The 12,712-nt window shown below is 41.7% G+C and overlaps 1 protein-coding gene and 1 long non-coding RNA gene across 3 annotated transcripts in view; both read left to right on the plus strand.

Moving 5' to 3' along the window:
- The first annotated feature begins 806 nt into the window (after window positions 1-806).
- Window positions 807-3,604, plus strand: LOC122516588. The gene is made up of 3 exons (XR_006303612.1): window positions 807-928; window positions 2,131-2,362; window positions 3,265-3,604. It is a non-coding gene; the product is annotated as an uncharacterized LOC122516588 (long non-coding RNA).
- Window positions 3,605-6,462: 2,858 nt separating this feature from the next.
- LOC122516584 (limbic system-associated membrane protein-like) overlaps window positions 6,463-12,712 on the plus strand; it is a 213,359-nt gene continuing 207,109 nt past the window's right edge. The window contains exon 1 of one of the 2 annotated variants that reach the window (XM_043634523.1): window positions 6,463-6,691. In XM_043634523.1, coding sequence (XP_043490458.1) covers window positions 6,676-6,691 — 16 coding nt within the window. In that variant the 5' untranslated portion in view covers window positions 6,463-6,675. Of the gene's footprint in view, window positions 6,692-12,148; window positions 12,171-12,712 lie in introns of those variants that run through there. The other variant, XM_043634524.1, reaches the window with a different exon arrangement.

Genomic DNA, 12,712 nt, shown 5'->3' on the forward strand with positions numbered 1-12,712 from the left:
ATGTTAACAAATTAATAAACACTTTCGGAATTGTCAAATTTCAACGAATAATAAATCGTGACACAATAATAATAATAATAATAATAATAATAATAAAGTTATATATAAAAAGACTTCATAAATTGACTTTAATAGTATCGAAGGAGGAGAAGAGTAAGCCGTCGAAGGAGCTAAAAATATTTGTCACTCAACGAGGACGGGCAAAGACGTGAAACGTCGATTTAAATAACCTCTCTCCCCCCCTACCTCTCTCTCTCTCTCTGAAAAATACCGAAGAAAAAGTAAAACGCATTTAATGGGGGTACGAAGTTACGAGGAACACCTTGTATAGTTATTATATATATATATAAATAATACATATATACATACGTATGTATATATCTCTGTAAAAGTATATATACAAGCACGTTATTAAGAATGTTAACGTATGCTCGTGACGGGCTGTCAGGAACCCCCTTATCCAGCTGAGCTCGCTTCGGCTGGCAGATATAAATATGCAATAGCGCTTGTCATGCGCAGCGCCTAATAATTGAATGTATAATAAAGAAGGCGTCGCTCGGTGTCATGCTGACAGACATACTACAGCGAACGAGGACGAGAGAGAGTGAGATCGAATGAACGAACCAACGAACGAATGAACGAACGAACGAACGAACGAGAGAACGAACGAGTGAAACGAACAGAGAGAAAAAGATTAAGTGGAAAAGAAAGAAGCAGTGAGATAGATAGATAGATAGATAGATAGATAGATAGATAGATAGATAGAGAGAGAGAGAGAGAGATGACAGGACACAGACAGACGTCGACTGTCAATTTCATTTGCTTCTTCTTCTTCTACCGTGCACGAGCTGTCTGTCTCTGCTTTTCTCCAGAAGGATCTCTCGCACGACTGTTCGTGATGTGGAAGATGGAATAGATGTTACTGATGGTGAGTGAGTGAGTGTGAGAGAGAGAGAGAAGGACGATCAACGTTCGAAATAAATACTTATTTGCCACCTTGCCTGGTAAAAGGAAAAAGAAGATGAGGAAAGGATTAAGAAAAGAAAAAGAAAAAAAAGAAATAAACAGGGTGGGGAGGTTTGTAATCATTACAATCTATCGGGTGTCGTCTCTTATCTCTCACGTCTGTATAATTTTATTATACAAAATGCTTGTACTTCATTTTATTGGTTCGAATTTATTGTTAGAGTCATTCATCATGGCAAGGGTACACATTCCGGACACGACTTTACATTGCAAATCGTATCCTTATCTTACTTTTATCTCGCTACGCCGGGATGGTACGTTAATTTAAAAAACAAAAAAAGAGAGATACGTTGAACTCTCTTTCTCTCTCTCTCTCTCTCTCTCTTTCTATCTCTTTCGTAACGTCGTTTAGTTGCATGTATTTATGCGAATTTAATTTTCTTGCTAAATGAATTGCCATTGCTCGTTCAAACGAAATCGATAAGCGACAGATGTCCGATGTTCCTGTTGAAAGATTGACTATGAGTAAAATACGTATTTAACATATGTATTTGCATATGGTTCAAGGATTCGATGTATCGAAACGAAAGTTTACTTGGGTTAAAATAATACACATTTTGAAAACATTCATAGGAAACATTAGTTGCTACAAAATATTAATTGAATTTACAAAGTTAATAACAGTTTTTTGGAGATGCCATTTGTATACTTTCGCGTAGAATAAATAAGAATATAATAAAATGAAATGTGAATTTTGATTGAAATGGATATTATCCAAATAAGACGGTTATAAATTTGATTTCTCTCGTTTAATCGATAATGTTATATGTCCTTTCTTTGTATCAAATTGCTGTGCTCCCTTTTTCGTAAGTATATATACATGATTATTATCGACAGAATTACACGGGACGTATCGGATAACGATACTTCGACATAATTTAAATAACGACGGTGTTCTATAGGTAAAAGAACAAAAAAAAAAAAGAAAAGAAAAGAAAAGAAAAAAAGTGATAGAGGAAGGGAGAGTAAAAAAGTGAACGGGGCTATGAACGGCCACTTCGATATCCATTTAAGTATGACAATGTCCTTCGCTTCCATGACAGCTAGGCAAACAACAGGCCGACGTTTAGAATAGCTTTTATTTATTCTAGCACGTTTATTTAGGCTACTGGGATCGCGTTACCTGAGAGAGTTTGAGTGGCAGCAAGGGAAGGCTACCGTGTCAGCACCGAACGCAGAACGATGAGAATGAAAAAAAAAAAAAAAAAGGGAGGAAGAGAGAGAGAGAGAGAGCCTGACTGTCGGTGATGGGTACAACAGAAGCAGAGAGAAAAGCAGAGGGAAAGAAGAAACGAAAGAAACGAGTTATCCGGCGGTCTCAAGAATGACAACGCACGTAAGCACGCACGCACACGACGGGTCTCAAACTTTGGTACGAGTGTACCACACGTGAAAGATTTTTCAGTTTGAAAGAAATACAACATTCTCAACGCGGAAACCAAGCACTCCTCCATTCCCCCTCTCGAATGGATCTCTTTCACTTCTTCTTCTTCTTCTTCTTCTTCCTCCTCAACAGCTTCGCGCATACACACATATCCGCTCGTTATTTCCGCCAGTCGGTTTCTGTTTTTGTTCCAAACAACGACGTGACACTTTGGCTGACAGAAACTTTATGTAAATCTCGTTATCTCGTACCGACTCTCGATTAATTATCTTTGAACGCATAGATAAGTGTATTTACCGCTACATGTCGGTCACGTCGTCGTCGTTCCTCCGGTTCACCGCGACTTTTTAATACGCTCTTACCTCTACCATATATATATTATATACACATGGAAGATCGTTAAATGTCGAGTAGGTTCGTTCGAGTCACTCGGGTTATTACGTTCCAAGGGTAAGCGTTTCTGGAGCACCCGGTGTACACACACAGAACTTGGTTGTACGAAGCCGAGGCATAATGTATTATACCAGCTAGGCAGGTATATTACAGAGACCCGCAGTTATGCGCGACGGGGCATGATTGATGACAAGTCGTTGGCTGTTATGAATATAATATCGATCAATCACGCTATTTACCGGACGAATGCATAGGCCCACTCTATCATCCTCTCATAGTAGCCTACCTACATATCTATATCTCTTCCGACGCGACCTGCTTCCATCCAAGCCCGAAGTCATTTTTCATTGCTCCCCCTGTAACGAATGGAGTGCGCCACGACTTCTTGGCGGTAATCCGTGATATATTTAAGAACCGGTTAATCATTTCTATTCTACTATCAATTTACAATTTAAAAAAAGGAACTCTCATCTTCCCTTGGATTCAACGACGACGACGACAAAGATGACGAACAGGATATCGGATGATTTCCTGTCTCTCCGACCACCAAAATATCGTTCCTTTAGAAATATTTCAATGGCCAAGATTATAGATTTAACGTCGATGTTTCGTACGTACGAACAATGGTTTAGACCATCCTAGAAAAAATTATATTCTGCGTGCTGATGGATTATGTAAAAAAAAAAAAAACAATCCAAGTTTGATAATCGTACTCCGCATTTATGATTGATCGATTACCCTCGATTATTGCGATTCGAGATCTCAAATAATCATAATATTTTTACAGCCGGAGTGAACGACGAAAAAGAGAGAGAGAGAGTAAGAACTTGAAGATAGAAAATTTGAGATGCTTAATAAGGCGCTCGTTAACAAGCCTCGACGCACCTTTTTCTTTGCAAAATAATTGCTTTAAACGTTCGCTAATACGTTATAACGAGCTACCGTAATCTTTCTTTACACGCACCTTCTGTGTACGTGTAGGAATACACATACATACATGCATACGTATTGTATATATACTTAAGTGGCACGAAAAAGAGGGGCACGTTGCCTCGATAACTCGAGCCGTGAGTTTCGACGTACCCGGCCGGATGTCGTTCTTTCCGAGAGACTCCGAGGACGGTGATTAACGAACCGGTGGATCTTAAGTGGCGAGATAAAATAATTAAGGGAACTCTCTCTTTCCCTCTCTCTCTTTCTTTCTCTCTCTCGGTTTAGATCGAAAATGGTTGTAGAAATAAAGAAAAAATTGTCCCGAAACGAGTGGCGGATAGCGAATCGGGCAAACAGGTTCCGTGATTTATCAATTTTACTCCTCTCTCGACCAATTAAGACGTTTCAGAGGAAATTCCGAATGTAGGGGAACCCGAGGAGACCAGGAGTTCTCGTTGTTGGAATCTTTGACTATTTTACCCGGTGTTGGTTGTTGTATTTTGGAATCGTTTAACAGAGAAAGATTTCTTTAAGGCGATAGAACATATTTCTCTCTCTCTCTCTCTCTGTAGGAGGAACAAAATAAGCAAGGAAACAATATAATTGACTCGTTCACAAATTACCCCTTGCAATAATTACACCAAGATAGTATCCCATTGATTATGATGCGCAAGTCACTCTTTAAACGAGTAGAGTCGAGCTGACCATAAAAATAAATTTGGATTTGGTTTTATCGAATTCCGAAGGAAGCCAAGCAGCCAGCCAGCCCATCGAGTATCGTCCAACACGTTGGAGAAATAAACGGCAATCGAAAATAAGCGGGAGCTCGTTAAAGCCTTGATAATAGGGTGATTATTTCTCATTGTCGGAGTCCTACGAAGAGGAGAGAAAAGGCTGGCTGGCTGGCTGGCTGGCATCGAGTGCTTTTGATGCTTCCTCCACGTCTCTCTTTCTCTCTTTTTTCTCATCAGAAGGAAATGCATCGAGGAGGGTTGAAGGTTGTGTTCGGTAGTGGAAGAACGACACGTTCGATGGTTTTAAAGGGGAATAACGGAGCCGACGGAGGCGTGGCTCGGAACCGTGCTAACGACTCTCGCAAAATCGTTTCTCTGTCGTTCGCGCCATCTTGAGGACTACGCCGTGACGTTAAACGAGCTACGCTCCGGCGCCGAGGAAGTTCAAAACGAGCAGTAACGACGAGCTACGGCCACGGAAGTCATTTATCACTCGACGTACTTAAAGTACCTACCTACCTGTCGGCAACAATTGAATTTCTCTCTTCTCCTATTCGTCTCCGCGTCGTCGTTCCCGCCGCCGCCGCGTCCTTTTTCCTTCGTCCTTCGAAAGAACGCTCCAAACGTTATTTTTAGCTTTTTTTTTCGACGATGTTACATCTTATAAAAATACTGAACGAAGAATTATATAAAGTCTCGAGTATATTATGCTTTTCGAAACGACCAGGATCATTTTTTTCTTTTTTTTTTCTTAAACGTAGAAACCGAGTATTTCGAAAACCGTTAACGCGATTAGCGTTTCGCTAAATTACTCGTTTAACATCTAACGCGTTTGTTTGTAAAGCCACAAAGCGCGTTCCTATTTCGAGACGAAGGTAGTACCCAGCTAGGCATCGCTTGTCCTAATGACTTGGGACTATAGCGTGTTTGTTTGTAAGTGTAATTAATATCTTTCTGCTTTGACTAGAGAAAGAGTCAAAGAGGACTACTTCTACTAATGAATAATCTTTCAAAGTGATTTGGAGGATTGTTAGAAACGTCGTGTAATATTTAATACCGGTTAATCTCCGTATTTCCGTATTTATTTTATTAATTTTGATAGGACAATTTGTAGAAAAAGATTGTACGTTGATATCGAACTCCTTTTTGAGAAAGAAAAAAAAAAGAAAAAAGAAAAAACAAATATTAGAAATGACATGAGGTAGAAGTTTAGGAAAACAGCTAATGCAAAAAGAAAAAAAACTTCATGTTATAGGAGCAATTCCATTCCGAGTAGTCGGTTCGAGACTCCGACGTTTTAAGAATTCCGTCGAGTCGCTCTCCCGAGGCATTAAACTGCCGAAAGAAGTTCCCCTAAAACTTGTTTCGTATAATTCTCCCATGGATAATTCAAAAGAGAGTGCCAGTTCTCGCGAAAGGTATAAAAGCGAAAGATTAATAAATCCATCGGTTGAATCGCATCGACGTTAAACCGCAGCAAAGAATATCGTTTCTCGACTCGTTTTGTATATTTCTTGGACGAATTTTAGCCGGTATTCCAGCTCTCCTCTCCCTCTCTCTCTCTCTCTCATTCCATCTCATTCACTTTCTTGTCCACACTTAAACTCGCGGTAAGGAAAGAAAAAATGGCGAGGAACTCTTTACGCATCTCGCGTTTCAAAGCCGATCTAAGTGGCTATCTCCGGGATGAGATCTCCCGGTGTATCCTGATCGAGAACCTCTCTTTCCCTCTATTATTTTCTTTCTTTCTTTCTTCCTCCGTGAAGTTTTTCAGCGAGAGAGAGAGAGAGAGAGAGTATGGTAAGAGAAAACGACAGCGTTCGGGACTATCAGGTGCTTACGCTCTTTTTGGCTAACAAAGGGTCGTTAAAAATCCGTTAGATACGGCTGTCAGATAGGCCAAGGCACCAGCAGTGCGGTTACCAAGAGAGGAGAGAGAGAGAGAAAGAGAGAGAACTTCTCAAGTTGAGCTCTTTGTACGTGATTTGAATGCGATTGGATGGATGGTGGTGGGTAGTGCAAGGAAGAGAGGATGACGGTAGAGAAAGGAGAGTAAGAGAGCAAGGGAAAGGGAGAGAGAGAGAGGAGAGAGGAACTGGGCGAGCGCTAATCTCCGATCAGTGTCGAGAGCGTAACGCGATCCGACGCGACGTGATGTGATCCAGGCTCGATAGCACGGGAATACGACCCTACAGCAGCGTGCGCATGGCTATCGAGAAGGGTAAAGCTGTCAAGGGTTTACAAACCATAGTACATTAAGTTCGACGTGAAAGGGTCTATCTGTGGTATCCACCTAAATTGAACTTCTCGTTGAATCGCGGTGAATTCGCTCGCGAAGTCTTGTTAAATTCATTAATCGATCGGACACCTTGGGGATTGTCCGAAAGAATATAAAAAAAAAGAAGAAGAGAACGAATAAAAATAACAATGGGATTATTATTATTATTATTTTCTTTTTAATCTCATTTTTATTTCATAAGATAAATTCATTTCAAACAATTCCCTCTCTACTGAACACCCTGTGAGCAATCATCGGAGCGAAAGTAATGGTAAAATGTTCGGAATTACGCGCGGCCGGAAACAATCGTTGCTCACGACTAAAAAAAAGGAATGTTTAACGTTGTTACTTTACCACCCATGGGGCTTTCGCTTTTCAAGAACTCATAATTAGTACTCAACGAAGCGTCAGGAAGATTGACGCGTATCGCGAAACATCAGATTTTCTCTCGGGGGGCTTTCATGAATTCTCCTCTTAGGGGCGTCGTGTTTCGAAGTAGCTCAAGTAGACAAATCGAAAATAACGATGCTTCTTTTATATCGGCCAACAAAAGGCGAAAGTCTCTAAATGGAAGGTGCACCCTGCTTTTCATGCTCGTTTGATTTGGAAATATCTATTCTGGTGGTACGAGAGAGAGAGAGAGAGAAAGAGAGTGTGTGGCCAACATTCGACACGAAGAGGCAGGCAGTGGTTGTATGTACGCGCGCGCACGTTTTACGAGGCGACCGTCAAGAGTCGCTCTCGCCATCCTTGCGTGCAGCCCAGCGCTTGTAATACAAACTCCAGTGTAGTATGTAGTACCCACACGATGCTGTCACAAGTGCTTGCACGTCATTGTGATATTGTGAGTGCTCACAGGAGTGTGAGGAACCAGTTGTCGAGAGCAACAGCTGCTAGACCCGTAACCCATATACATCACCGCATGTCATTGTTCGCCGTGTGCATTATTCGAAACAGGTATGGGTACGCACCTTGGCATTACGTCACCGGGGGGACAGTAAACGAGGTAATGGGCATGCGTTACCATAACTAAGGAATGAAAGCGCGGAGTTGCTCAATCGGACGCTCGATGCGATGTTGACACTATTTCGCGATTGACCTTTTCCTATTTCGCGACTCGTAACATCTAACGTCTAGCGAAAGTAGAAAAATTTCGTATTTCTTTCCACCCATTCTTCGCGATTCTATTATCGCGATGATATTAACTTTCCTTCGAGGAACCGGGAGAGAGTCTTTGTTATTCCGTTTGTTTGTACGAGCGAAGAAAGAACATTGTTCATAGATACATTGTTCATTTTTTCGATTGGGTATATCCACCTGGACGAGATGGATGTTCGTTAAGCAGGTATACTATGTTAAGAATACTTGGTATTCAAGAGCCCACATCTTCATCGGCGTTAAATATCACCTCGGAGTAGCATTTAATCAACCGGTTTCACGGGCTAATTGTTTCCTCTGGTCCGTTTTTGCTTGACGCGCGGAGATGGGTAATTAATTATTTACTCCGTTGTATATCTTCGCATTGACGACGGCCGAGAAAGGGAGAAAACGGAGAGAAAGGAAGAGAGAAGGAAGAGGAAGAGGAAAAAGGGCTGGAAGTGAAAAATATCGGATGGATGGTTCGTTAGGCAAATGTTCGTGTTTTTACGAGGAAAGAAAAGCATTCGATCGGTATGCCGGAGGAAGATGGCAAGTATATTTGTAAGATATATAAAATAACAGCGTCTCTCTGTCAAGAATGACGTCGTTGACTGTTGGCTGTCGCTGTGACGAAAGATAAAACGTGTTTCCATTTCCTTGTACGCTGCCAACGACGACGACGATGGCGGCGGCGGCACTCGGCGGCGGTAGCCGAGTACACCGCCGTTGCTCGTGCAATTTCAATATGAAATTTTGAATAATGCATGCCGGGGGATCTCTCGAGCCGGTACGACGTCGTCACGCAGCTCACATCCTCCTTGCGATGTAAAACTGAGATAGATGGAACGCGGTAAGTTTGAATAATGAGCGGGGAGTTGTAACGATGATACGCGCGGGCTACTCCCGCGCATTGCATAGCGTCCTTTTTCGCTCTCTCTCTCTCTCTCTCTTCTAGAGAGAAGCAAGAAAGAGAAGGAGGGTACCACCGACTCGTTTCGCGCTGGAAAATCCAAGGTAGGGTCGTTATATAAGTCAGTCTAGCCCGACTCATTAACCAGTCCACCAAAAGCCATTTATCATTCGAGAATCCTGCCGGGGTGTACGGACCAACTACGATACGTTATAGCTACCACTTTGCGTATTGTGCAAAAACGAGCCTTGAATATTTATGTTTCTCCGTTCTTAGCCACTTGATTCCCGAAGGCGTGAGCGCGCGTGCTCCTCGGTAAAAGATTCGAGAAACCAATTGATCAACGACCGAAACTCAATGCTTTCCTTGACTCGACCAATTCATCTGGTATCGTCGTCTCGTGTTAGGGATTTCAACAGATAATAAAATTGTTTGAGATTTTTTTCGTAGTAACCTTAAATCTTAGCGTGTATTAAATTTATTACAAGAATTTAAGTAATAAATTCATGAAGCTGTGTATAAACGTGGAGTTCGCTTACTCACTCACAGTTAAGAATTGATAAGTCGAGAGTAAAACGTTTTCAAAGAGAAAGAGAGGGAAGGAGAGTTAGAGGATATCTTCTAATCGGTGTTCCGAATGTGATGTTTGTAATGTCGAGAACTTAGCAAGGTGCAGGAAGCTGTTCGACGAACGGAGCAAGTTGAAACGAGAGAGGAAACACACAATGGGTTCGCGCCTTCCTAATCCTAGAGAATCTCTGAGCCATATGTAAGGATTACCTTGGTCCGACTCAACATGGTCGCGTTGTCGTGTTAAAGCCGCGGACCAACCATTAGCCAGTGGCGCTTCACGAGCTGTTCGGTCCACACGAGCTTAGAGACGCTATCAGCAATGGCTTAGTTGGCCTTCTTTCTATCTTATCCCGAGATCCGAGTCTAGGTGGATACCCATCTCTCTCTCTCTCTCTTCCTCTCTATTTGCAACGCATACTCTCCTTCTCGACACAGTCAAGAGGTGTTACGAGCCGATAGTTATCTTCATATCGCGCAGCCGAAGGCGATTGGACGCGTTCCGACTCGGACGAGTTGGTAAGATGCTGAGATCTGAGGTAAGCAGGTAACGCGGTTCGTGAGTGGGATACCAGCTCGTAAATTAAAGTTGGTTATCCACGAAACCGAGATACGTTTCATCTAATGTAAACGTCAAATCGCTGTAATAATATGAAAAGTGTTTCATGTTATACGATCAAATCGCGTTTAATGTTTTCTCTTGTACAGATACATTTGTGAATAATTTCGAAGGAATAAAGAAATGTAAATCACTGCACCGTGACTTTATTCTTTCGACCTGGTAGAATTAAAAGAAATCGATTGATTGAGTCTTCTTCATGTCGGTTTGATATTAAGTTAGTCCACGTGATGAAGGAAGAACGTTTGATGGAAGAAAGGAACGCAAGGAGAGGTCACGTTCTTAAACCTATAATCACTCAATCCTGTACGACGGCCATAATAGATGCCTTTCCAGTAAGCTACGATCTATCATCGACCTCGCGACCGTAGACTCAGCTGTCTTGATCGTTGAAGGACACTTTGGCAGTGGTTCCAAATGCGGATAACCGTGGCGATCCGGAGCGTCAGAAACCAGAGGAGCCGTGTACGTTAATTTGATTTTCTTCACCGTATTTCGGACCTGACTCTTTCTCTCTCTCTGTTCCTCGTTTGTTCTCTTTCTCTGATTGTCTCTCTTGGCATTTCTCTCTCTCTCTCTCTTTCTCCCTGTCTTTCTCGTTGATTCGCTCTCTTGTCTCGAGGTCGAGCGTTACGTGTCTGCGGAAGACGGGATCGGGCAATTTATCAATCCACGAGCGAAAGAACGACTCCTGGCCCGGCGGGTAATTTAACAAGATTGATGCGAAGCCGACATGCCACAGTTTCGCAGCTCGTCGAGAAGGGGTCGGTTCGTGTAGGTGGTGCTAACCCGATGTCGAGGGTGTTCGAGGGTGTTCGAGGGAAGAGAAGGGCAGACGTGTGAGCGACTGGTTATTAGGAAGGCTCATCAAGCAGACCGGCACAGAATCACGCAGCGCATTAAAACAACGCCAAGTCTGATGGAGATTACCAACATCGGTGCGAGTGCCAGAATCACTGCCGTGTTACGGTCACTGTTTTTCTTTTTTCTCTTTACAAAGTTCTTCTACTTTATTTTTTTCTTTTTCATATACTTTCACGAATTATTCGAAAGGTAATACAATTTAATCGATTAATCGTATTTTTTTTCCTTATTTTAGTGACGGAAAAGAAATCGGGAAAGTAATATTTACGATCGAAAATGTGATGTGACTAATAAATTTAGTATATTTATATTAATTGCGGAAAAAGAAAAAGAAATGAATATCTATTATAGCTCGAATGCTTTTACTCGTAGACACTTGGTCTATAAAGAATCGAGAAAGCTTGGACTACTACTGTTTTCTAATATACGATCGGCAACGCCGATGTAACATTTCTTAATGCAGGATGAATTTTATGCCCATGCTTATGATTAAGGCATACCTTTGGAGAGCATAAAGGCAGATTTATTGTAAGCGCCGATGGGTAAGCGATTTAAATATTTATGAAAGACCGTCCGACGATTGCAGGGTTTCTGGCTATGGGGTATGGCGAAATTTCGTGAGCTGCACCGATATTTCGGATAATGAAAAAGAGAAAGCGCCGGGTATTCATTCTTTCCGGAGTTCGTCTCGCCGAAGAAAATTTGCGAGGCGACTTAATTATCCCTTTAACAAGGTTCAATGCCTTTGGGCGTATAACAGTTTATCGTCGTTCGATTTTTCAGACTTTGTTTAAAAGTGCGTTTCTGAGGATTAACTCGTCGACGTTGAAAAAATTGAAACTCAGGTTTAATATACAAAAATCTGTATATTCTTGGTGAACATTTTTTCTTGATTTTTCGAACTAATAATTACAATAATATATTAAATAGACGTAACAATTTACGAAAGATTAACTTCAATTGGAAAAGTTAATTATCGTTTGTGTATTATACGTATGTATAAGTATAGAGGGAAAACTCAAGCAAACATTTCGTCCCTTCTGATTTTCGATCGTTTGTTCTAGAGTTTAGTCGGTCGGTAATGTCGACTTATCACGATCCTTCATCCACCGGATGTTGCCGTAATTATTCAGCCGTAAGCAAGGATGAACCGGCGAGGCGTCAAGGACAGCAGAACCCGGCCGAGGGAAACAATATTAATTGGCTCGTTTATTGCGGCGTGGGCGGCCGTATGCGTTGCTTTCTACGTCAACTTTCCGTGGATGGCTAAAGGGGGTTGGTTAGTGATGTAAGGGTTGCACGGGGTAATCTGATGCTCGGTAAATCACCGTTAGCTATTCACTCCTTGCTACCCGTTCCTTTTCATTACTTTCTTTCGTTTTTTTTTTATATTCTCCATTTTTCTCTCGACTTCAGTGGAAATTTTGTTCTTTTTTTTCTTTTTCTTTTAACTGTACTTCGATATTGAAAATTTGTCTCGTTGCACGTTTATATATCAAATATATGTTACCTTCTCTTAGCTATCAAGATGCTAAAGAGACGAACGCGTTTTAAACGACCACATTGAGAATATTTTAGCTGTGCAACGTATAAAGCGGATTCACGGCGAGTGACGTTAACGGTTTTGTTCAAAGTGGAAACGTGAGGATCGATGCGCGTCGATTCGTTCGTATCTATACGTGTATATATATACGTATATACGTGGGTACGTATGTATGCGTGTACACGTATAGTGGGATAGCCATTATCGCGGGACGAACGATCGTTCATTTTTCATCGACATGACGCCGGAATGATCGTGAATGAGCGGAGCAAATCAGAACGAACATAATGACTGCTGGGCACGGTCGTGTAATGACTC

Source organism: Polistes fuscatus, unplaced genomic scaffold (genome assembly GCF_010416935.1).
Source record: "Polistes fuscatus isolate 324 unplaced genomic scaffold, CU_Pfus_HIC Scaffold2, whole genome shotgun sequence".
In the NCBI taxonomy this organism is placed as follows: domain Eukaryota; kingdom Metazoa; phylum Arthropoda; class Insecta; order Hymenoptera; family Vespidae; genus Polistes; species Polistes fuscatus.